The sequence below is a fragment of the Embiotoca jacksoni genome, unplaced genomic scaffold, assembly GCF_022577435.1.
Source record: "Embiotoca jacksoni isolate LCO1_2020_lvr unplaced genomic scaffold, fEmbJac1.0.p SCAF_21, whole genome shotgun sequence".
In the NCBI taxonomy this organism is placed as follows: Eukaryota; Metazoa; Chordata; class Actinopteri; family Embiotocidae; genus Embiotoca; species Embiotoca jacksoni.
The window spans coordinates 3,005,700-3,031,004 of record NW_027185352.1 but is presented as its reverse complement, the minus strand read 5'-3'; the positions used below and the strand labels follow the sequence as shown (position 1 = coordinate 3,031,004).

Below are 25,305 nucleotides of genomic sequence, written 5' to 3'. Positions count from 1 at the left end.
TAAAGATTTGTTGTGAGGACTTTATAATGTTAGATAACATCTGTTATGATTTGGCACTATTAATACAAATGTATTGAATTGAACACAATAATAATAATAATAATACAAATTACATGAAAAAGACAACTAAATTAACTGAATTACAGTAAGTAGTTGGACGTGTGGAGGTGTCATGACATAAAGAAACAGCTGATATTTTAAACAAAGATGATCATAACTGCACTGACATTAATACAAGAGGTTTGCCATGCCACAGTCATTCATCTTCCAGCAGATGAGACTGACCTGAATGCTAGTTGTTGCTATAGTGTTGTGGCTTAAAGAGTGGAGTATTCCTCCCTTGCCACTGAGCTTGGAGTGGTGTGGTTGACACAGTAAAATTGATGAGGGCTTATTTTTAGACAAATATAATTTATGTAACATCAACTTAATAATACTGACTAAATAATAATGGCGTGAAACATAACATTGCTACAGTCATTAACGTGGTACTCTCATGGTTAACTCACTCTTCTTCTCCACAGTGAGCCATTTCTGAAGGATTGCATCCTCAAGCAGGAGATGAAGCAGACCAGGCAGCACTGCTGGGAATGACTGGTTGCTTCGCAGCTCTTTCTCAAATTGCAACACCTCCTCCACCAAGTGACAGAATAGCACATCATCATACAGCAGCCTAGAAGCATCACTGGCCACCTTCTCTTGGACGAGAGACAACAGGCCTCGACACAGTTCCACCTACACACAAATACACATATTATAAGATAGATTGTTAGATAATTAGTTTAAACTTATTAATCCTTTATGGCAGATGTTGCCCTCATAAATGCAAAATGTCAAAAATCTTCCCCAGCTTTACTGGGTTTTTGGGTGAATTTAAAGAATATGGTAAGACTCTCAGACTTATAAATACTAAAAAGAGTAACAAGACTGTCCAGCTGTATAATGCACTTCTTGAAGAGAAATAAGATTTTTCTTACTTTTAGTTTTTTCATCATAATTTCACATTAATTAATAGAGTTTATGTGTCCAAATCCTTTTCCCTTTCTTTTTCATTTCTATGTTATTCAGTGTTTCCCCTTCCCATTGTCTTGGGAGGGCGGGCCACCCTGCCACCCCCCCGAAAGAAACAAAATACAAACTTACTCATAGAAATACAGTTACTACCAACATCTACTATTTATTGACTTAGTTCCTGTGCATCCGTTTCATTTCAGCTCTGAGTGAAAGTCGCTCAAGCATCTTTCTGTCACAAAAGGGTCTAATTTGTCTGTTTCTCCGTGTCTGTGTTTCAAGAAACACAGGCTGAGCCTCAAGTTGACGCAGCCTACTATAGTTACGTGACAGTAAAAAAGTGTGATAAATGGACAAAATTAAGCTATCAATGGACAAACCTCAACCTCAAACTACTGAAAAAAACCGGAATATCGAAAATAGTAAGGATGCTAATGAAACACCGTTATTTATTATTTTACTTGCTTATTTAAATGTACATTCTCGATTCTCTGTAAAATATTATATTGAGCTCTTGTCTGTGTTGTTTGTATATTTCATTTCTGTTCAATATAGTTTAAAAAACAAAACAACCTCTGAACAAAAGAGATACTATAAAACTATTCAATAATTTCAAACTTATTCAGTGTATTGTCACAGAAACATCAACAGTTGGTTATTATACAAGACAAAAATCAATTCATATATCAATGATCTTCTGTTTTTTTCCCCATATAAATTCCTTGAAACTATGCAACAGCACAATGTCAGCACAAAAAATAAATACATTTCTGAACTTTGTTTTGTAGTATAACCAACATTTATTGATGTGTAAAGTGATATGAATGACAGCTGACGGATGTAAACGGGCACCCAGTGGGTGATATGGGTCAAACAGAAAATAATAGATTGTTAGTCAAATCACATTTGAATTTTCAGATTGTATTGTAGATGGGTGGTTTTTGATATATACTTTTTGTTCAATAAATGTCAATACTTGTTGAAAAGTTGATAGTTGTATGTTCTGTAATATTATACATGTTACCTCGACAGACTTTTTTCCCTGCTCATCACTGTGTACACATGTACTGTACAATATGTACGTAGGCCTTAAGAGCCCTTCTGGTGCAGACAAATATGTACTAATTTTGAATTTGATACCAGCAACAAAGATTTCAACTGCGCAAATGTTCAGGGTCTCCTGTGTTGTATTATTCATTTCATGATATGCCAAAGGTTTTAAATGAGTGATAGGTCGGGGGCCTCATTTATAAAACAGAGTGTAGGATCCATACTAACAGTATATGTGTGCAGAAAAGGCAAAAATGGCATGTGCAAAAAATCAGATTTATAAAACTGTGCGCATGCACACCCACACGCAATGTTCTCTTTATAAATCACAATCCATGTGGAATTGTGCGCACGCAGATTAGTCTCATATCCTGCCTCATTTACATACACATTCAACCATAAGTGGTGAATGCAAAACACATCATGAAGGTTGACGCAGCCTTGTGGTTCAGTGGGTTTTTTTTGGTGAATCGTGCCAGCAACTAAGAGGAAAGCAGGAAAAGGAATTTTTCCTACACAAAAATGGAGGTGCTTGTGGATGAGGTGGGGGATATAAAGCTCATAATGTTTGGTGGTCACAGCCGAAAGCAAATACAGTGAGTAGCGACATGCTGCAGTTGCAGTGATGGCAGTGCCACTGCGGTGTCTGTATTACACTGTGCTCTGTGCACCCGAGAGCGCAGTTGTGCTAACAGCTCTTCAGTTCTTTAGCCTAACGTTATTTGATGTTATCTTGAATTTCTAAACACAGGAAGATGATGATCAGTTTGCCATGTTATCAAGGTGAAAAGGATGGACTATATTCAGGCTTAGTATCGAGTATAATTTCCTGAAACTGTAAGATGCTGGCAACGTCCTGCATTTCATCAGCTGCAGTCCTCCACGACTGACCAGGAGAGTCAGGCCAGCGCTCCAGGGGAACGTAATAGTGAGATAGTGCGCATAAAATAATGAGCGGAATTTAGATTTGAGAGGAAGATTTGCTTCTATCAATTACAAGTGGAATTACAATGCTGGTTTGATTTAAATGATAGGCCTACAGTGGACCTTTGCCTATATAACATGTGATATGAAGTGTAATTAAATTTCCAATAGTGCCTCCTTAGAGCTGGCACTCAGAGGGATATACACAGCCACTACCGAAGTCACGGTAAATTCCCTTGGCTGTTTGACCGGCCTGCATTTCACCACCTCACCGTATGTCTCCAAACGTGCTTACGGATGAGTTAGAGTTGGCTTACACGTACTTATCACGTTTGTTTTTAGAAATCCCAAGTGTTGCATGGGGAGTAGCGTACGCCTCTTTAAGGCTTCGTTATAAATGAGGCCCCAGGACTGCAGGCAGGCAAGGCCTTACCTGACAAAGACGCTGTATATGCTGCTCCAAAACCTTTATATATCGTTGAGCAATAATGGTGCTGTCCGACATGTGCAAGCTACCGATGCCATGTGCACTAATGTATCCCCACACCATCACGGATGCCTGCTTTTGAACTGTACATGGATAACAGGCTGGGTGGTCCCTCTTTTCTTGAGCACGAAGGATGCTGCATCCATGATTTCCAAAAAGATTTTTAAAGTTTTGATTTGTCAGACAAGAGGACAGTTTTAGGACTGGCCTCAGTCCATCTTAAATGAGCTCAGAGAGGGCGGCAGTGTTTCTGGATCATTTGTGGATGCAGCGATGATGTGTGTTCACAGACAATATTTTTTGGAAGTGTTTCTGAACCCATGCAGTTTTTTCCACAGCAGAATTGTTTCTGTTCTTGATGCAGTGCCGCCTGAAAGCCCGAAGATCATGCCCATCCAATATTGGTTTTCAGCCTTGTTCCTTGCATACAGAGATTTCTCTGGATTCACTGAATCTTTTAATGATATAACGTAATAATGTAGATGATGAAATCCTTAAATTCTTTGCAATTTTAAATTGAGTAACAATTATTATCTGCCCACAGAGTCTTTAACTGCATCTCATGGATGCTCTTTTTAAACTGAATTATGTTACTGACCTGTTGCTAGTTATCCTATTTAGTTGAGAGATGTTCAACCAAGTGTTTCTTTTAGCATTACACAACTTTTCCACTCTCTTTTAGCCCCTATCCCAATTTTTTTTTTTATTATTTTGTTAACATTAAAATAAAAAATTAGCATATATTTTCCATAAAACAATCAAATTCTCATTCTGTTCTTATTTTGTTTTTATTTACATTTCATTATGTATTAATTTGTTCACACAGTGTCCTAACCTTTTTGGAAACGGGGTTGTAAATATCTTAAATATTGGCTCTCTAATGACCACATATTGAATATGCAATTTGCAAAGAAAAATGTACTAGTCACTGAAATGGCCTATTAAAATGTAGGTAATATTCAGGCTCTCCTGAGGTGCAGTATAAAATTGAGATGAAAGACTTTCCAAACAGCCAGAGAAACCTCTAAAATAATAATAATAATAATAATAATAATAATAATAATAGTTTATGTCGTGCACAGACCATCATTGTGTCTACTGCAAAAACTTATTCTAAATTATTCTGTTCTTTTCAGCAAGGAAAACAGGAGCAAGTTATAATCATGATGAAATACAAAAGTGAAAAAGAAAACCCTTTTGGTCTACACTTATTGAGAGCCTATTATAAAACAACATACCCTGCCATTGATATTCCTGCCGGCTCGGTCCAGGATAGGTTGGATCTTTTCCTCCATGAAGGTTGAGCTGTTCCCCATCCACATCAGAACCTGTGTCAGGTACCACTCTGGCTGAAAAATGCACAGAAGGTGAGTTTGAGATTCTAAAACTTTGAAAGCAAATTTTCCGCTGACAATAATATTTAACTTTGTTTAAGTTTTACTCTTTTTGTTCCATTTTATTTTAGAAATATTTTAGAAGTTCTTTAGAAAAAAACATTACAAATCTCCATAACATCCCGATATTAAAATATGCTGGAAAACTTGCTGCACAACTTGCAGAGTATGTTCAAAAACTTTCTCAAAGAACAGTCGGGTTATGGCAAAAAATAACTCCTTCAGAGCCTTCTTCAACCAAGTTAAAGTGCAAAAGTCTCTGTTCCGAACATCCCCAAACAGGGGCAGAGGTTGATATAGGGGAATAATGTAATCTTTTCAGAAAGTCCCTCCTGGAGGACAGTCATAATGCTGCACTTTATTGTACACAATTTAGAAATAGAATGGAATTTAGAAATGTCATTTCTCGGCTGCTTTCTCATTTCAGACATCAGTGGTGAGCTCCGACTAGTTAGTTACTATTTGAAAGTGGGTGAATGTTGAATTTGTAGTCTCAGACTGATGCAGACATCTGTGGGAGGGGTTTTCCAAAATGATTAATATCTGACAAGCAACTCTGATGGAGAATACTGACACGTTTACACCCCCTAACTTAGAAGTAGAAGCACTTTATACCTGGTTTAACAGTTATTCCGAGGTGAGATGCTTGATTAGGATATAACAGCATAGATTAGGTCTCCAAAATCCTAGAAATGCACGTTGCTCTGACCTTGCAAAAACATACAAAGGCTATACATTTCCTCAGGAACTAGTGGATTTCCTTCAGATTTTTATTGGATGTTCTAATACAGCTTTTATGTAGTTTAATGTCTTTTATATCTGATGCCCTGCCATCAACTATGAATTGAGCTTATCTTTTCCTCCTACTTAACAAGGAAAAGATCGATGGTAATTAGTGGTGTAAAAACACCAGGGTTTTGGCCAGCAGAATGTTTGGAGAATGTTTGCTTGGTATTATCTCTGCAGATCAGACTGGTTTTGTGAAAAATTGCCATTCTTGGTTAATAGTCCAAAGTCTACTAAACAGTTTATCCTACTCTAGAATGTGTATTACTGGATGCTAGGGAAATTTGGCTATTACCAAACATCTAAATACATTAAGCACGCCACAACTCGTTACACATTATACTCATGCTCAAATAAACTTTCCAAATATTAAATTAGATCAGCATTATAGTTGACTCTGATCTGAAAAGTCTAAAAAGGCATAAAACGAGCAAGATCATCTTTTATCTTAAAAATAAATCCAAAATCAGTGACTTCATGCAGAAAGCCAACCTGGAAAAACTCTATCATTTTATTTCTAGCTGAGTTGCCTGTTGCAATGTTCTTTTGAGAGGGCTCCCCAAAAAGATAATCAAAAAGCTTCAGCTCAATCTAAATGCAACTGCTAGAATTCTTACAAGGCCCAAAAAGACAGGCCATATCACTCTGATTCTTAAGTCACGACACTGGCTTCCTCCCAGCCACAGAATAAAATATAACAAAATACCGCTTGTTTATATTGTATATTAATTGATGGAGTGGGACCAAATACATTACAGACATGTCAACTCCCCATGGCTAGATTTAAAAAAATAACCATTCCGAGACCATTTGAGCCGAGGAAGTACAAGGCCGGCCTCAGATTGACCTCCTTAAAAGGGATAGCTGATGTCTTTCGTCAATACACGTGGTTGAACATTAATAGGCAAAGATGTTCAGAGATTTAAAAAAAAAAAATCTCAATTTCTATTGTGAACATAACCCAATTCAAGTTTTGCAGCATGATAACAGTATTAAATTTAAAGCAGCAGCAGCTGATGTAATTAATGCAAGTTAGGATAATTTAGAGTTCATCATACCATCCCCAAAAGCAGGGAAGGGTAGAGAGAACACAGAGTGCTAAGAAAAAAACAAAACAATGCATGGTCTTGAGAATGTTCAGCTGAGACCGGCTAACTATGTTAAGCTTTGTCAGTTTATTGTATTGTACTAAATGAAAACCCCAAGGCGTTTTTACACTGGATGTGTCCATTTCAAGGATACTATAGTAGGGCTGCGCAGTATGTAGTTTCCACAATATATCAATATGTCTTTCTTCAGGTTTATGGAAAATGACTATTTTGTTTATATTGACTTACCAATGGTCAGAAAGGTATTTTAATAAGTGTCCTTATCTCTTCCTACCTCCCAAAAATGTGGTTTTGAGTCATAGCCCATTTTATGTATCATTATTTGTCTTAATTAAAATGTTCCAAAACTGCATTTTTATATCAAAAGAAAATATAATTTCTACCCGTCACTTAGGCAAATTAATTTAGTTGCTTTACTCTCAAATGTTACGCAGGAAGAACTGAGGCATGATGGGAAATACTTATACATTTTGGTGGATAACCCGGCTTCTCAAGCTGTAGCAGTTAACGGTCTGTTTTTTTTTTTTTTTGAGGAGCTGCGCTTCCAATTCACTGAGCCTTGCCTCCATCTCGGCAAATAAACTTCATTAGATCTGAACAGCTTGTAAACAGCTGAGGTCAGCGAGAAAATCTCTAAACGAAGCAGAGAGCTGTGAGTGCGTGAGCAGAACTAGCGTACATTTAAATTTACAGCAGGTAATTAACTGCTGTGATGAAGAAGAGGGCAAAATTAACTGGATCGAGAGGGCAATGACACAGCTGTGCCGTAAACTGGAAAGGAGACAATATACTTCCTGCAGCACGTCAGTCTGTTTGATGTTGAAAACAACTGACGGAGCATCTCAGAGAAACACCCGTTTCTTTTTACGAGAGGCTATTTACTTCATATAATTTTACATTTACGTTTTGCACCGATATATTTTCAATCAGGAATGAAACCATGCCTTTGTATTTTATAATACGTATATATAAGGTATATATAATATCGATATATACGTCTTATAACACCACTCAGCCAAAATATTTCAGAATGACTTGTGGTCCATATCGCCCCGCCCTACAGTATAGGATAATTACTAGTGTAATCAGTCGCATCTGCACAGAATAAAATTGTTCAACATCTCAGATCTCATTCATATACCAGAAATGGAACACCTTTGTTGCACTATGTTGATGAGAGTGACTGAAATCCATACTTGGATAGTATGTCACAATGCGGAACCTATAGCAATTACATAACAGCACGACGAGCTGCTTATATTTCCAATGTTCAGTTCATCATTGTCCCAAACAACTGGGAAAAAAATTACTCTTCTCTTATATCTGTCTAATACATAGAGTAACAGTCTGCAGTTGTTGGTTCTTGAACAAAGAATACGGAGAAAATTACTTGAATCTGGAATGGTCCGTTTTTTTATTGATTAAAAATATCAAGACAAAGTATATATCAAAGATATGAGATTGAATTAAAGCAAGAAAATAAACATTAGAAACCCAAACTGGACAAAACAACCACCAAAGCTATTAACCCTTCCCTGATGGGCTCCCTGCTGTTTGAACCCCAGATGGATGTAAACACCGTTTGTTTCCTTACAGTTTTGGTTTGCATACAGTTGATCCTCGAAGACCTTTAGTCCTACTTTCTAGGAAAGGGGGAACTGAAAGGGCAGTTGCCAGCATATGTTTCCCATGAAACTGTAGTCGTATTTGAATATATTTGTCATCAAAGAGCAACGAGTTACAATTATGAGTTAATTTTTTTTTCTCCTTGCTACAATTATATACATAAATAAAAGTTGTTTTAAAGTGGTGTGTATAAACTTTTAACTGCAAGTCTGATCGTTATGGCTGTCTGCACGTTTGTATGTGATGGGTGCTGAGTGTGTAAGAGACCTTGCTGAGGGTGTTGGTCTGCCGACTCCCATAGAAGTGGTATTTGAACCTCCTGCTGAGTGGCAGCAGCATGATCTGGATGGGCAGACAGAGGGGCGAAGCTTGCGACGGAGGTGTGTCTGAGGACAAAAGCTGGGTAGAGGGTGGACCTTCACAAGATGCCAAAGCCATATGCGATATGAGGTCATCACTGGGAAGGAGAGTTAAAGAACCAAGCACATGCAGTTTTTCAAACCCACATTGTTTTAGGTTGGAATCTTGTTGGGGACCTGTATCATGTCATTCTGAGGACAATGCATGTCTGTGTAGTAGGATATTTTAAATTAGGACTTAAATGAGATCATCATCCTTAGAACCAGACTCTTGGTGTGGCTGGAGACGTTTCCGCCAAACTATATAGAATGTTTGGAACAAAGGCTATGTAGAAGTTTCGGTACTTTTTATACACGGTCCGCTCTTTCATATTATTATGATGTTTGCTATATAGCAACAATATATATATTAAAGTATAGTGTTTGTACTAATCCTTCAGTTTATCACGAGAAAAAAATCATATTCAAAATAACATTTGAAGATACATGGTTTTCACCATGGAGAGAAAGTGTATGAAAAACCGTAGTCTTAAAGTAACTAGTAACTAAAGCCGTCAGTCAACTGGAGTGGAGTAAAAAGTATAATATCTGCTTGTGAGATTTAGTAGAAGTATAAAGTTGCATAAAGTGGAAATAAACCAAGTATTAATACTTCAAATTTAAGTACGGTATTGTGTGAATGTATTTATTTACATTCCACCACTGATTAAAACAAGAAAGTAGCAGGAAAAAAACACTGAGTGGCTGACAGATTTTGGAATCCACTATGCTATTAAAATGCTAGAATGATGCCATTATGCTATAAAAGCATGCAATAATTTCTCTCTGGTCAAACCAAAATAAATACATACTGTGGACCCCTCAACCAAATCTTAAATGTGCACTTAATCTCATGTGAATTAATTGAATGCAAATTTAAAACAGTGGAGCACAGGGCAAATAGTGGAAAACATGTGGCTTATACAAACCACAGTGCCCTCCATATCAATAAAATGTGTTAAAGACAGAATTTGTGTGGGTCTCGATACACCTATATACACCTTTGGATGGAAGGATACGTGGTCTGCAGGGCAAGCAGCTGCGTGACCAGAAGCTCCAGCTGGCTGTTGACCTCCTGACAATTGGCACTGGGTGTCAGTGACTGAGTAGGTGGGGAGATGATTGGCCAGTGAAGTTGAGTCAATATTTTCTCAAAATCACTATGAAAAGAAATAAAGAGAGGGAGGTTTAACTCATATATTGAGGTTAGGTTGATACAGTGTGCACTTTTTTCTTTTTTCCTGTGCCACATTTTGGCAGAAAGTTACATTAAAAAAAAAAAACTGTAGGGAGAGGGGGGTTGAGTGGAGGTCATGTATACCTGGTCAATCGGCCCTTGATGATCTTGTGCCAGAAGCGAAGTGTTTCTTGGAGGAAGTCTCTGAGGTTAGAACATGTGGACTGGCTTAGTTCACACTCCAGTGCCGCCATGCTATCTACTGCCCTTATGGCTTCCCAGACACTGCTGGTCATCAGACACTGCTGGACTGAAGCACTGCAGACAAAGACAGAGAGAACCCCATTAAAGGTCATATTAAAACTCAGCACATCCATCCTAGTTTCAAATGCTGATAGGGGTAATGCTGGTGACACAATAGTTTTGCTTGTGAGAAAAACCCTCTCAGGAGTATGAATGTTCAAAGACCAATAGTAACCTTCCATTGTTTTGTTTTTTGTATGTATTCCTCATTTCACCTAACTTTAATGAAGGAACAAGTCTGCTCTTAGAGACCAGCTATGGGAACGAGTTCAAGCAGTTCAGTGGGCATCATCTATTCTTTTTGATTGCATTTGTGTCATAAGAATTAAGTGTATATTGTTCATTCACATTTTCTCTATACCAAGATTCAATTAACTTGCCACTGAGTCGTATGCATACTGTACTATAGCTCTCATTGAGAGTGCATTGTGTCTGTTCTAAATATAATACTTGGATGTCAAACACAGTGCATGTCCAGTAATTTCAACATGCAGAGTAAGTGTCAAGTGTTTCCGATAGGTGGAGAATTTACTTGTGGGGGTTGGGGTGCGGGTTGGGGGTCAATAGCAATAGCCCTTATCGGTACAGATACTCGCATCTCCATAAACAACATTCAACAATTTTGTATCATTACTTTTTTTGTAATTTCTGCATGAGTTTCCTGTACATACAGTGAGGAACAGGGACGGATGTACTGTTTTTAATGATACTGCCAATTGATATAATACTCTGATGACACATAACGTTCTTGAGTAGAAAACTGCAGCTGAATTGTTTTAAACAGGACACTTCATTGACAGTTACTACTGTGCAGTAGTTTACCTGCAGCCCCCACATCACTAATGACCCACCCACATCACCGATGATCTGCACACATCACCGACGATCCGCACACATCACCAATGATTCGCCCACATCACTAACGATGCACCCACATCACTAACGATCCACTACATCTCTAAAGACCCGCTCACATCACTAATGATCCACCCACATAATTAATGATTCACCCACATCTCTAATGACCCGCCCACATCCTTAATGATCCACCTACATAACCAATGACCCGCCCACATCTCTAATGACCCGCCCACATAACTAATGACCCACCCACATAACGAATGACCTGCCCACATAACTAATGATCCGCCCACATAACTAATGATCTGCCCACATCTCTAATGACCCACCCACATCACTAATGATCCAACCACATAACTAATGATCCACCCATATCTCTAATGACCTGCCCACATCACTAATGATCAACCCACATAACTAATGATCCACCCACATCGCCAATGACCCACCCACATCACTAATGATCCACCCACATAACTAATGATCCACCCACATCTCCAATGACCCGCCCACATAACTAATGATCCACCCACATCTCTAATGATCCACCCACATACAGTGGTGTGAAAAAGTGTTTGCCCCCTTCCTGATTTCCAATTTTTTTGCATGTCTGTCACACTTAAATGTTTCAGATCATCAAACAAATTTAAATATTAGTCAAAGATAACACAAGTACACACAAAATGCAGTTTTTAAATTAAGGTTTTTATTATTAAGGGAGAAAAAAATCCAAACCCACATGGCCCTGTGTGAAAAAAGTGTTTGCCCCCTCCTGTTAAAACATAACTTAACTGTGGTTTATCACACCTGAGTTCAATTTCTCTAGCCACACCCAGGCCTGATTACTGCCACACCTGTTCTCAATCAAGAAATCACTTAAATAGGACCTGCCTGACAAAGTAAAGTAGACCAAAAGATCCTCAAAAGATAGACATCATGCCGAGATCCAAAGAAATTCAGGAACAAATGAGAAAGAAAGTAATGAGATCTATCAGTCTGGAAAAGGTTATGAAGCCATTTCTAAAGCTTTGGGACTCCAGCGAACCACAGTGAGAGCCATTATCCACAAATGGAGAAAACATGGAACAGTGGTGAACCTTCCCAGGAGTGGCCGGCCGACCAAAATTACCCCAAGAGCGCAGCGACGACTCATCCAAGAGGTCACAAAAGACCCCACAACAACATCCAAAGAACTGCAGGCCTCACTTGCCTCAGTTAAGGTCAGTGTTCATGACTCCACCATAAGAAAGAGACTCGGCAAAAATGGCTGCATGGCAGAGTTCCAAGACCAAAACCATCGCTGAGCAAAAAGAACATTAAGGCTCGTCTCATTTTTGCCAGAAAACATCTTGATGATCCCCAAGACTTTTGGGAAAATACTGTGGACTGACGAGACAAAAGTTGAACTTTTTGGAAGGTGTGTGTCCCATTACATCTGGCATAAAAGTAACACTGCATTTCAGAAAAAGAACATCATACCAACAGTAAAATATGGTGGTGGTAGTGTGATGGTCTGGGGCTGTTTTGCTGCTTCAGGACCTGGAAGACTTGTTGTGATAAATGGAACCATGAATTCTACTGTCTACCAAAAAATCCTGAAGGAGAATGTCCGGCCATCTGTTTGTGACCTCAAGCTGAAGGGTTCTGCAGCGGGATAATGATCCAAAACACACCAGCAAGTCCACCTCTGAATGGCTGAAGAAAAACAAAATGAAGACTTTGGAGTGGCCTCGTCAAAGTCCTGACCTGAATCCTATTGAGATGCTGTGGCATGACCTTAAAAAGGAGGTCCGTGCTGGAAAACCCTCCAATGTGGCTGAATTACAACAACTCTGCAAAGATGAGTGGGCCAACGTTCCTCCACAGCGCTGTAACAGACTCATTGCAAGTTATCGCAAACGCTTGATTGCAGTTGTTGCTGTTAAGGGTGGCCCAACCAGTTGTTAGGTTTAGGGGGCAAACACTTTTTCACACCACTGTAACTAATGATCCACCCACATCTCCAATGACCCGCTCACATCACTAATGATCGGGGTCTGGCTTCTTCTCAACCTTCATTCACAGTCCTCTATCATGTCACTCTCTATTGGTGTCTGGTAACGAAATAAAGTCCCCATCCCTTTACCCCCATTTACAATACCTGAGTTCCTCTATATATTGAAGGCAGCGTAGGTATTTCACGTGTCTCTCTATAGTGTTGACTTGGTTACGTGTGTGGCCAAGATTATCCATCCAAGGCTGGGCCCCCTGTAGGTCCTAGGTGACAGAAAAATTCTATGTCAGACATGGTTTTCATTCATAAAATCTGGACTGTTACTTGCTTCGTGTCCAACAAAGAGTCACACACATTATGTTATTATTCAGTAATGATTCTTAATGCTTACACAATTTTTGGCATCTGACATTCAAGAGCACTATTATATTCTAAGTAGCAAAAGTGTTAGAAGGCAGTAATAGATTGCAAACTAATGGCATTTAGCATTTTGTAAATAGTAGGATGACCTTGCATAGATGAATATGTTTTTCTCATATGAACCACACCACAAGAGGATAAAAAAGGCCAATTTAAACTCTAAATACTCTCTTGTGTTTTGTGGAGTCATAGTGACCATGACCTTTGACCACCAAATTCGAACCAGTTCATCTTTCAGTCCATATGAACATTTGTGATGCATTTTTAGAAAGCAGCCATGTTACAACAGCAGGTTGTTCACACAATTCACTGCGGAAACATTTATGTATGTAGTAGGGTGAATCAATAAGTTCCGAGACTGCTCCTGTTGCATGTGAACAGCACCATGATGTGCACGGAGCAGGAGGACGATATAACCCTAATGACTAAGTGTTACAAATTTTGTCGCTTGATCAAAGTCAGCTCCTGAGTACACACGTTTTTGTGAGTGCTGGTTTGGCACATCTGCTATTTCTCCATTGACACGACCAGACGGTACACATCAGATTTTGTGTCAAACTCTAGAAATCCGCAAGGGGGACTCTTAAAATGCTTCAGGAAACCATGAGCCTGGAGGTGTTTTAAGTGACCTTCAAGTTCCCATGTGGGGTATAAATGTTGTATCACAATGCACAAACTGTAACATGAAAGGAAAATATTTAAGGACCCTGCTATGTAAAATGACCTGAGATGAAGGCGCTATAGAAATGAAATTTAATTAAAAATGAAAGGCAGGCGCATTGAGATCAACCGTTGTTGTGAGCACCCACAGGCTACGGTAAATTGCCATTCCATCCTCCCACCCTGCAGTCACCGGTTGTTCCCGCTGACCGTGGAGTCAGTCAAAGCAGGTGTGGAGGCATGAAAAAAAGGCTATTAAAATAAATAGGCTAACATGACATAAGAAAACCATCTACTTTACAATAAATAAGAATAATACATATGTTTTGTTTCCTTTTGAATTGGAAAATAAAGCCGAATGAAAAAAATATATTATTGTTGTCTTCAGAAGACAGAACAAGAATTGAATTTAAATAAAAGTTCAACTTTGGCGCATTTTTCTCAACATAATTGCACTCAATTCAAATTTGAGCAGTGCAGTGCAGGGTGGAAGGTGAGTGTTACAACAATGTGAATACAACCGGTCAGGGAGTATAAGGTAGAAAAAAGTTTCACACTGCCATCTAAACTTGTCTAGCCTGGTGTGACTATATGGGCCCGGGTACCCTCCATAGTGTATCGTTTGCGGTCGCTCCATCCTACTGGGCGTAGACCTCCCGTTAATTTTAACCAATCAGCATGCGCCGAAACCAGCAGACACTCTGCCACTGCTGCACCTGCCTACAGCCCGTGTCCACCGAAGCGTTATTCCCCGAGTACAGCACATTTTTTTTCAATTGTTTTAATAAACACCAGCAGCTTGATGAGGTGCTGAGCGTTTATTCTGCACTGAACACTTATAACGTGCAGTGATTTTTCTTCCGGTCAATGAGGGTTGAAAAAATATTAGCACTGCGCTCGTCACTGCCACCAGCCATCCAATCACAGTGAAGAAGGGGTGGCACAGACAGGGTTAACCACAGACACTGCTCGCTGATTAGTCCGCCCTTCAGAGTGGCTACTCAAACGCTAAAACGAGCCGACTTCCCAGACGGTTATCACAGCAAAGAAAACTGAAGCTGTGAGCGACAGTCGGCGTAGCCATGCTAAAACTGCAAAACAGTTACTAAAACTTGTCAGCATATCTATGTAATGAACAACATGCCAGCTGTAACGGCAGCCTTACTCTTGGTTTTTGGGTCAGCCATGAGTAAGGCAGAGTCAGGCAGAGTCAGGCACTACCCAGAGTGGGCGGCTGTGGCTCAGATGGTTTAGTTTATCCACTAATCGTAAGGGTGGCAGTTCATTCCCTGGTACTCCTGTCCACATGCCAAAGTGTCCTTATGATTTACCAGAATGGCAGCAGCCACTTGAAACTGAGCTGTGGAAATTCCAGTGGAAACTGGGCACATTTTTTATCCAACTATTTTTTATGTCAATAATAAATTATTGAGGGGAAAAAAGTATATTGAGACTTGGGTTCCGCAGTGGGTTAACACTAATAAGGCCTGGAAAACACTGCATGCGTGTTACCTGTTGCTACATGGCGTCATTTCATTTTGCCGTCCACATTAACGGATTATAGCTGCCGCACTGCCCACTGAGACACGCGTCACACCTGCAGTATCACGCTTCGCATGTGCTTTATGAAATCGAACCAACGTCTAGTTTTAACATGTGCTGCACACGATTCCCAGCTAAAACACAGATATATACAGGGAAACGATCTGTGATCACATTATCCCGTCTCGGTGTGAGTGCCTGTGTATATAGATAGATACAACTTTAATAATCTCACAGTGGGGAAATTTAGTCGGCACAGCAGCCTAGAAACACAGTTAGGAAAGGGAAAAAAAATAATAAAAAAGGTGCACACAATAAGAAAACAATTACAAATACGTATGCAATGAAATAAGATAGATCAAAAGATTTTTTTTTTTAGAAAAAGTAAGACCAATGAATAAAGACACACAAAAATATACACAAAAAATAAATACACACATCTGTGTGTCTCGCTATGACACAGGGTAAACAAAACAAAAACACGCGCCAGCTTTTTGGTTACAACTCATCACTGGTCAGACTTCAAAAATACGATAGCGAACGCCATTATTAAAGAGAATCTCATTTACCCAGTGGAAGGACCACGAATAACATGCAGCAGGTGTTGATAAACATGGAAGCAAAGCAGCAGCTAAGATAGAGGTAAGGCACAGGGCAGGCAGGCAGCGTTTTTCCAGGCCCAAGGACTGTATTGACACCAGTATCTGCGATGACATCTCACCCAGTCACAATCAACATCCCAGATAACTCCAGGGGACTTGAATACAATTTGTTACAGTCAGAACAATGTGACCCTGAAGGTCATTTCCAAAAGACTCAAAGAAACGTCATGATCTTGTCTAACTACAGTCTATATATGTTTTCAAATAGAGACCTAGTATTTCTTTTGCTGCTTTCTTCGTAGTGTCTCTACCTGGTGCAGCTTGTTGGCGATAAGTTGCTCTCTTTGCAGCAAGTCCTCCAGCGAACATCGGGCCTCCTCAGCAGCAGACAGAGCTGCAGAAACTTTAGGCGGCATAGAACTGGATACAGTCAAAACCTGAATGGAACAAATAACAGAAACATTGTTCCTATTAGAAACCGGAAAAGGACATCCATCGCACAAGTATTGAGTTCACTGAAGTTATTAAAATTCTTGTCTCCTTCTAGAACCAAATCACATAATGAAAGCAACGGTCAACTTGTTTTTAAGTCCTCCACTCAAAAAAAATGTTTGGAGTCTTTGTCACATATCTTTGATGTTTGAGCTTCACTGTACAGATTATTGCATGAGGGCAAAGTTTTCAAATTCTTCTGCTGAAAGTGAAACAATTTTCTGAGTTTATCTCAGAAAATTGTTGTACATGCGAGCGGGATTTGTGACATCACGAGTGTTTGTGTATATATATATATATATATATATATATATATATATATATATATATATATATAAGAATGCAATGATTTGCAAATCATATTCAGCAGAATACTTCAACTCAGGCTAAAATCTAGAACACGTTTTACTGGCAGTAAAATGCGCAAAAAAAAAAAAAAACGTTGTTCGCTTGGCACTGTACATTTGGTTTCTTTCAACTGTCCTCTTCACTACGGAACATGAAGATGCGATCGGAAGCGAACCTTCATACCGTCAACAACGACAGGGGCTGTTATTGCACGTTTCCCAGCACATAAAACATTCGCCGCTGGGCGGTAAACACGCAGTTCAGAAACAATTCCCCTCATTACAGAGATGTTATTAAAACAAGGCATGTTTTCCTTCAACGAGCAAAGCGATCGCCTTCAAATTCCCAGTTTCCAACATGGATTGCTATGATATTGAAGGTCTTTGTTATGTAAAGTATGACAAAACTTGTTTACCTGTTCCTCCAGTACGCCGTTTTCCTCTCGGAGTTTTTCCAGCAGGTCGCCAACGTTCTTCAGGGATTTCAGGTCGCTACCGACCTCTTTCTCCAGGAAGTCTACGACATCGTCATGGAGTTCCTCTGAGAAAGATGTACTACCTTGCCCGTTTGTGTAAACAGAGTTTAACAAATGTTCATTCGCTTGGTTCATTGTGTTCTCCTGCGATACAGCTATGAGCGCCGCCATGTTTTCCTCTCCGACGCTGTCAACCAACTTCCTCGGATGACGTGCGGGAGGAAGGCGCTCGTTTATTGTCTCTGCATAATCCGTGGGCGGGCACTTGCTTTCGGCCGTATTAACGCAGCGATAAATGCACACATTTTATTTTAAACCTCTTCCATGTGAAATGTAAAATAAAGCGAAGTTGCTGCTATCTCTATCTACTGTTTTTTTGTTGCACGCTTGTTCCACATACACTATTAAGGGGTGCAATGGGGTTAAAAACAAGGACATCCTTGTCTACAGATGTCACGTATGCACCAGTCTTCTTGGTTTTGCGTCTTCGTCCTCTTCTTTGTTTTACTAGCGGACTGCACACTAACGTAATGCATACCGCCACCTACTGTACTGGAGTGTGTACCTTCATTACTTTATCTCACCTTTATATTCTTGAAATTAACCTGGTTACGATTAAATATCTGAATAAAGCCCTTTTGAGCTCTGGTTGTTTGTCCCCTGCCTCTAAAAGCCTTTTGGGGCTCCGCTCCCTTCCCAAACCTGTCACTCTGCTCTTCAACGTTTCTCTTCTCACACAGAATTCCCTGCATTCCAATAGTACACGTTCCACAATCTCTTTGCAGTTACAAGTCACACATTTATCTGTTTCTGTCTTTTTCATTCCATATAAGGTAGAATTGAGTCCTGTATTTTCCAATCTCAGTTTAGAATAATGACTTCTTTCTATGATTATGCACACTAAGAGACTTTTGAATTTTATAATAATGTCTACCCAGTGCGCACAGTCAAGGTTACAGGTTCAATTCCAGGCTTGGGCCTTTCCGTGCAGCGTTTGCATGTTCTCCCTGTGCCTGCGTGGGTTCTCTCCAGGTACTCCAGTTTCCTCCCACCATCCAAAAACATGTATCTCAGGTTAATTGGTGATTCTACAAATTGCCCTTAGGTGTGAATGAGAGCGAGAATGGTCTTTGTTTCCGTCTGTCTCTGTGTTGGCCCTGTGAACCTGCCCACGGTGAACCCTGCCTTTGTCCAAAGTTAGCTGGGATAGGCTCCAGCCCCCCTGTTCAGATTAAAGTGGGAATAGAAAATGGATGGGTGGAATAATAACTTTAAAAACACACTTTCCTCAACGTTGGCGGACACGGTAACTAGTCGCAGCGGTGGCAGAGTGTCGGACGGTTTTGGTGCGAGCTTCTTGATTAAAATAAACCATAGGTATTTGCCCAGTAGGAAGGAACGTCTGCAAACTAATCTTTATGGAGCATCCTCAGACCCGTATCTTCACATAGTGAAATTGGGTTCTGGTTCGCACCAGGCTAACTATACCCTGGTGAAGTAATTTACTTCTGAACTCCCAAAATTCTAATTTTTATCTAACAAACTTTTAGCCGGTTTATCGGCAGCTTAATTACCCTCAATTCCAAAATTAACAACAAAGGTGAACATCTCTTGCAAGTTGCGGTACATTAAATAATATCATATACACCTCAATAAGAAAGTCCTCGAGTTGTCTGTCCTGATTTTTTGTAGCACCAGAATTTGAACATAATACGACTTTAATAGGTTTGACCTCCTCCATCTGCTGGAGACTGATGAGTATTATAGAAAACTATAACCATCACTTCCTTCATATTGAAAGTCTTTTCAATTTCATTACTTACTTTTACAAGAGTAAAATTCCAGCCCACACCATATCGTAATATTAATTTGTATGCAATACTGTCTTTAATGAATGAATCACAACCACCTCCTTGATTATTTGCTCTATTCTGTCTGACTGAAATGTATCTTGATGTCTAAATGTGGTCTCAGCCATGTTTCATATGCATATTATATCAGCTTTTGTGATTTAGATCTTTGATTACCTTCTTAAATTCTTGTCTATTTGTTATTAGGCTTCTGGCATTCCACTGAAAAATGCAAATTACTAATTTAATCGCTAAACCATTCACATGAAAATAGATTCATCATTTCTTGTACTGTTTTGCATTTGTTGCTTGAGATTCCACGGTGCTCTTTTGCCGCTTCCACCAATGTTTCAATTCTCTCAGTCCTGTTACTTTGCTCTATTGCCACATACCACTACCTTGCATATAAATGTCACAAAATTTACTCGGTCCACTAACATGGTTGCTTCTTTCACTCTGCACTTGTGGGAGGTGACATGTGGGCCTATCTGATCCATCTGTCTGACTCACCCATTCTGTGACATTTAGAACATCTTAGAACTGAAGTAACGACCTTACTGGATAGGTGAAAAAAAAAACCTAGCATGTGGGTGACTGTCATTCACAAACCTGATGGCCTGTGGGAAGTTTTTCCAGTCTTGTGGTCCTTGCTTTCACACTCCTGTAGTGTCTTTGATGGCAGCAGCGTGAATAGGTTATGTTGAGGGTGGTTGCTGTTGTGTGTTAGTGTTCATATAGAGGTATTTGAAACAATAACAATATTTTTTTTAAAATATGTAGATATGGTCGTGACAGTTCAATCCTTTGGTACTCAATGATTGCATGTGAATTAAAGCAAAATGCAGGCGGCTTTAAAGATGAAATCAGTCCAAGCGACCAGGGTTCCTCCTCTGGATCCCTGGTGCTTGGACTGGGGAGAGAGTGGTGAACAAGTGAGCCCACAGCAGGTGTAGAGTGAACATGTGCTTCCCCGTGGAGAGTCCCCAGGCTCCACGTCAGCAGGCACAGTCTGGGTCGAGTAGGTCAGCTGGCAGGTGAGCCATGCAGGCAGTCTGTGTGAACCGCTACCGGATTTGGAGGAGAGTCTCTGATGATCTCCGTGGATCAATGCTGGACAGGAGGCAGGGTTGACTGTGTAGATCCTGAGGTCCGACACAGGATTACCAGCGAAAGATGTCAACCGGTAATCTCCGTGGCTTCAACGCGGGATTTACAGGCGAGTTGAGTCTGGTGATCTCCGTGGACGGACGGAGGACGCTCAACGTACTTTCTCTCTGGTGATCTCTGAGGATCTACGCAGGAGCTCTCTCTCGGGTGGTCTCCTTTGACCGACGCTGGATACAGGTGAGTTTCAGGGCGAAACACAATCAGTCAGACAGGCACGCTGGTGGAACTGCTGTAGGTAGAAGACAGATATAGGTCAGAAACAGAAGCAGCGTGACGGGAGTCACACTTACAATGAGCGCTGCAGCGTGGTACCAGACGAGCTGATGGAACGGACTGACAAAGGTGGAGTGCAGAACTGGGGTTGATATACTGATAGGCAGTGATTAGTGGGATTAGACGCATCTGTGCCAGCTGATCAGCGGAGTGGTACTAGGAGGTGTCTGGAGGCAGGCATTGGAAGAATCCAAACCCTCCAGACACTGACCAAAACACAAATCACATGACAAACCAAAACAAACACGGGGAATGACATACAACACATAAGGAAGGGTGATCGGGGGAAACAGAGAGAAAAATACACAGGGAAAGGCACGGATCCTGACAGTTGCGGGCCCTCCTGTTGACCCTGGTCTAGTAGGTGTACTCTAGTGGTTGGTAAGGCTGTTCCGTGATGGTTTGGGCTGTTCTCACCACCTGCTGTAGAGCCTAGTCAATGATTACAGACAAAGCTTCTACTCTTTCTCCATTTCTTTTTGAAATAATGTGTTTGGCATTCAGCAAGCATTTTTCCTCCTCTCAGTTCAGCTTTAATATCCTCATTAGTGACAGACAGAGGGACTCCTGATATAACTCCTCTGTGTTGAGCAACTCAGCCAGGTACATGGGTTTTAACTTTTTAACCACCTAAGGTGTTTATTTTCAGTACAGCATGTTGTTGTTCTTTACTCAGTGTGTGCTTGTATACCCTTGCTATTTAAGTACTTCGCAAACTTCCCTTCAACCTCACACAATAAATGAAGGTGCTATTCTTTTCTGTCAGGAGGCCACCATCACATTGCCATCAAAACTCAGTCCTGCTTGGTTGATTTGGCAAATGTTGGGCTGGTTAATTGCCAAGCAGTTAACGAGTCCTGAAAAGCACATGCACAATAAAAAGAAAAGAAAAAAAGAGAGCTAGCACTCTTCAAGTCATTGAAGAGTAACTAACACTACTTCCCACACATAGTGTTAGGCCCAATACGTTTCACTTTGTACATGTTTCCATTAGGAGATATCATCAGGAAGCACTGCATATACGTCCATTGTTATGCAGATGACATGCAGCTATATCTTTTTATAAAACCAGACGGAACAAATCAGTTAGTAAAACTTGAAGAATGTCTGAAAGAGATAAAGGCCTGGATGGCCAACAATTTCCTGCTTCTAAATTCAGACAAAATGAAAGTTATTGTACTTGGTCCTAAATACCTCAGAAACTCGTTCTCTAATCACATAGTTACTTTCGATGACATTGTCCTGGCCTCCAGAACCACTGTGAGGAACCTTGGAGTCATCTTTGATGAGGATTTGTCCTTTAGCTACCATATAAAGTAAGTGTCCAGGACTGCCTTCTTTCATCCACTCAATATTAATAAAATCAGGAAAAATCTTCCTCAGCGTGATGCAGAAAAACTCATTCATGCTTTTGTTACTTCCAGGCTTGATTATTGTAATTCCTTGTTGTTAGGATGTCCAAATTACTCATTAAACACCCTGCAGTTGATCCAAAATGCTGCAGCAAGAGTATTGACGGGATTCAGCAGGAGAGATCATATATCGGCTTCCTGTTAAATCAAGAATGGAATTTAAAATTCTCCTGCTGATTTACAAAGCTCTTCATGACCAGGCTCCATCTTATCTCAGAGATCTTATAGAACCACATCATCCGGACAGAGATCTTCTCTCTCAGCCTGCTTGTGGTTCCCAGAGTTTCCAAAAGTAGAATGGGAGGCAGAGCTTCAGTTTTCAGGCTCCTCTCCTGTGGAACCAGCTCCCAGTTTGTGTTTGAGGGGCAGAAACCCTCTCTAGCTTTAAGATTAGACTCAAAACTTTCCTTTTTGATAAAGCTGCTCGGGTGGCCCTGAACCATCCTGCAGTTATGCTGTTATAGGCTGAGGCTGCTGGTGGACCTCCTGTGATGAACTGAGCTTCCTCTCACTCTTTCACTCTCTCAAATATACTCTCCCACAGATTTGGTTTATTGTCTGTTGCCTCACCATACAGTTTCCTTGCTCACGTAGTTTCTGTTCTTTCTTTTGCAGATGTCCCGTCATGGAGCCACATGTTATTGTCGGCCCCACCAACAGTTTTGGAATGTTTTGGATCTCTATGCTATCCTTTTCTCTCTCTGCTCTCCTCTCACTACACTCTCTCACCGGTTGAGGTCCACCTCTGAGCCTGGTTCTGTCAGAGGTTTCTTGCTGTTGAAAGGGAGTTGAGAGGGAAGCTCTGTTGGAGGTTTTTCTCCCTTAAAGAAGAGTTTTTGCCTCCTAGCTTATGTGGGAATTGCTGAATTGTTGGTTTTCTCTGTATAATGCTGTAAAGTTCTGCTGTAAAGAATGTGTTAAGTGCCATGAAATAACCCGTGTTGTGATTTGGCGTTATATAAATAAAATTGAATTTTTTTACTTACAATAAAGTTGTAAATATAAGTAACCATTCCCATGGTAAAAATAACACCATTTTGCACTTTATCTCAAAGTAGTATGTAATATTTATATCACTAAAATATAGGTCACTCATTATCTATGGTCGAATAAGGTAACACAATCATTATTGAGCCTGTTGATGAAATTCCCTGCCTTTACAGTATTATGAATTGAACGGGCTGCTTGTTAATAGCAAAATTTGGGGAAAAATCCCAAGCGATGTAGTAAGTGAGGCCTTTTCCATCACCAAGCAATGTTTTATCCACCAGAGTTGACAGACAAAGCTAACACAACAGGCTCACTCCTCAACTAACTTCAATCTTTGGAAAGTGAAGTCCAAAAAGGTGGTAATTATTGCATACACACAAATCAGCCACAATGTTAAATCAAGAGCAGGTCAAGTGATTGGCATAGATTATCTAATTACAATGGCATTGTCAAAAGGTTGGACAGTAAGTGAACAATCAGTTCTTGAAGTTGACGTGGTGAAAGGAGGGAAAACAGGCAAGTAAAAAGATCTGAGCGTCTTTGACAACAGCCAAATAATGATGTCCAGATGATTGTGTCAAAGCATCTCCACGCAGGTCTTGTGGGATGTTCACGGTATTTAGTTGTTAGTCCCTTCCAAATATGGTCAAGGGAAGCACATTCAGTGAAACAATGGCAGCGTCATCAGCGCCCAAGGCTTGCTGTTGCACGTGGGGAGCAGAGTCTGGCCCATGTTGTCTGACCCCACAGAAAAACCCTGCTGCTTGCTTTGAAAGAAAGGTGTCAGATCACAGAATATGTGCATACAAGTGCATATCATTTTTTTGTTTTTAAATATTTAAATGCCGTGGAAGCTTTTCATAAAAAAAATTTACGAGAGGAAATATACTTGTGTGTAATGGAAATCCATGATGATGTCAGTCATCGGACTGACGTCATCGTTATATTAGGTTGTTGCTTTTAAAGCTAAGTTTGAAAAAGAGCATACCCCCAAAGTCAGCGAGAGCACAGGTTGAATATGACTCACAGGCAGGACCACCAGCTATTGACCTTGGATAATAATTGATGACGAGCAGAGAGGGTAATTCAGTACACGGCTGTATCAAATGTAGAGAGAGAAAAATTGCAGATATGCTCCTGTGGCTGGAGGAAGGTGACTTACAAATAAAGTTAGAAATCAATCCCAATAAAAGTGAATCATGCATGTTAAATTATCTAACCCCCCTCCACACACACTACCACCACCACAAATGTGAAACACAATTTGTGAGAATAGTTTACGATAGACAGTCAGGGCTATTAAAAATAGTTTGTGTAATTGCTGTCATTGAAGTGGTTGCAATATAACACCACAAACTGCATAGACACTAATTACTTTTTTAAATAAATGTGACTGTACAAAAAGAACTATGAAATGTAAATCGATTACAGTTTTACCAGTGCATGTAAAAACCACAGTGACAGTTTCATTAAGGGTATCAGTTTGATGTATAATTCTTGAAAAAGAACCCAAACCCAAATGAACAACAAAATATTTAAATATGGTAAGTTGAGTTGCAAGTCAGTCTTCACAGTGGAAATTGTTATGTTCTAAATAGGGAGTAAAAGGCCAAAGCCTAGCGGGGTTCAGGCCAGTGGGCATGTATGAATGTAACAGTCACCCTGTTACTCTGAAGGTCAGTCTGAATATGACAGCACGAGACCATCTGCCCAACAACACTACTCTCCGGTGTGTATGTAAGTGTGTTTGTGAGCGTGCAGTTGAGTCACGTGGAGCACAAGCTACTAACGGTCACTAAAACTTTCATTGAGTTAAAAATCTACCCCTATGGCAACTACCACAAAAAAATCGGGTCAGTTTCTCTTTAAGACAAGATAAATTATCCTTTTAGACAAATCTTTATCTGATTACACAGTTGCCTCCAAATGTATTTAATTTTAAATCAAAAACTGAA

General features: G+C 40.1%; 1 protein-coding gene across 1 annotated transcript in view; it reads right to left on the bottom strand.

The window, feature by feature from the left end:
• Positions 1-17,851, bottom strand: part of rint1 (RAD50 interactor 1) — a 42,757-nt gene extending 24,906 nt beyond the window's left edge. Inside the window, exons 1-8 of the mRNA XM_069156417.1 lie at positions 17,599-17,851; positions 16,655-16,780; positions 13,267-13,382; positions 10,107-10,280; positions 9,805-9,945; positions 8,655-8,844; positions 4,711-4,821; positions 510-735 (exon numbers count right to left, since the gene is read on the bottom strand). Coding sequence (XP_069012518.1) covers positions 510-735; positions 4,711-4,821; positions 8,655-8,844; positions 9,805-9,945; positions 10,107-10,280; positions 13,267-13,382; positions 16,655-16,780; positions 17,599-17,829 — 1,315 coding nt within the window. The 5' untranslated portion in view covers positions 17,830-17,851. The remainder of the gene's footprint in view (positions 1-509; positions 736-4,710; positions 4,822-8,654; positions 8,845-9,804; positions 9,946-10,106; positions 10,281-13,266; positions 13,383-16,654; positions 16,781-17,598) is intronic.
• Positions 17,852-25,305: the final 7,454 nt, after the last annotated feature.